General features: G+C 44.9%; 1 protein-coding gene across 1 annotated transcript in view; it reads left to right on the top strand.

Annotated features, from left to right (window-relative positions):
* LOC101862604 (putative protein TPRXL) overlaps positions 1–560 on the top strand; it is a 9,733-nt gene extending 9,173 nt beyond the window's left edge. The window contains exon 2 of the mRNA XM_013086394.2: positions 85–560. Within this exon, the coding sequence (XP_012941848.1) occupies positions 85–560 (476 nt within the window). The remainder of the gene's footprint in view (positions 1–84) is intronic.
* Positions 561–1,332: the final 772 nt, after the last annotated feature.

Here is a 1,332-nt window from a genome sequence, read left to right as displayed (position 1 = left end):
ACCCCCTGACCCCTGCCCTCTGCACAAGCCGTCCCAAAGGCCGAACCATATGATGAATTTATTCTATTTCTGTTTTATTCACAGACTCACCACTGGGTGATCCAGCGTCACCAAAGACTCCACCCCCTAGACTCGCCCACACATTTCCTGGAATCCGATACCACCACCACCCCCCACAACAACAACATCACCATCAGTATCATCACCACCCGTATCGTAGACAAACCAGCAACAACAACAACAACAACCACACGAACAACGGGTACCCACAACGTACTCATCAAACACCCGGCGGGGAATCGGACTTCGAAGTTTCTACACCAGCAACCAGACCTGCGACACCACCACTTCATCATCACAAACAACAACAGCAGCAACACCAACAGCAACGGCCAGCATCACCGTCCTCGCCAGGCATGGGAAGATCTGTGAGTTCTGTGCCAGGCACGCCCAGCGGTACCCCGTACTCCCCCGAGAGCCCCCCGTACAGTATAGAGACCACAGACAACATGGGCAACACCACCACATGTCTCAACACCAGTACCAGCGACTACAGGTGAGCTTCACTGTACATGGAGGTTATACAGGTTGTAAGGTCCTTGATGTATTGTAACATCAATGGCTGAGGGCACGCAAAGATAGTTCATAACAAGATAGTTCACTCGGCCAAAAAAGTGTCCGCGGAAGTCTGCTCATTGCTTCAGATGTCGCTGAAGTCTATGTTTTGAAGCTTTCTTTCGTTTCTCCAGAAGAAGAATAGGAATAGCACCACCTGTTAGTTTCGCTTTTATTGTTTTTCACGCAAAGGCCGCGCTTTATCGAAGAGGGGGCTACCGGATTTGGAGGACACTTTTTTAAATTGGCCCAAAGAGAGGAGTGAACTATCTTGTTATGATACTACTACTATGATACTATGATCCTTGGTGCAAGAAGGGATTTTATCCACTTTTGGTCGAAATAGAGTAATCGATATAGGTAGTGGGATTTTAAGCCGCGCTTTTACCTCTGTAATTATCTAAACCATAGCTTAATTCGCTATCAAGATATTAACGTTTCTTTTTTTTATATACTACGTTAAAGACATTTCAATATCGTCAAAATTTCAAATTTTTCTTGAAAATGTGAGAAATGGATGATATAGTTACTTCTTACGTTAAGTCGTTCCGGTTTAGAAATGTTTAGTAAGAATTTTGCGGCGTGCGCAACTGCATAAGTTCATATGAGCGCGCGAAACACAAGTTGATTGCATTCACAATCGTTCACAGCACGGCTTGGTCTTGTTCAATGGTTTAGTTTAAAAATTATGCATCCAGAATTTCAGTTAAACCCCCC

This window comes from Aplysia californica, unplaced genomic scaffold (assembly GCF_000002075.1).
Source record: "Aplysia californica isolate F4 #8 unplaced genomic scaffold, AplCal3.0 scaffold00462, whole genome shotgun sequence".
NCBI classification, from domain to species: domain Eukaryota; kingdom Metazoa; phylum Mollusca; class Gastropoda; order Aplysiida; family Aplysiidae; genus Aplysia; species Aplysia californica.
Note: the sequence above shows the minus strand (reverse complement) of the source record. Positions and strands in the feature narration are given on the sequence as shown.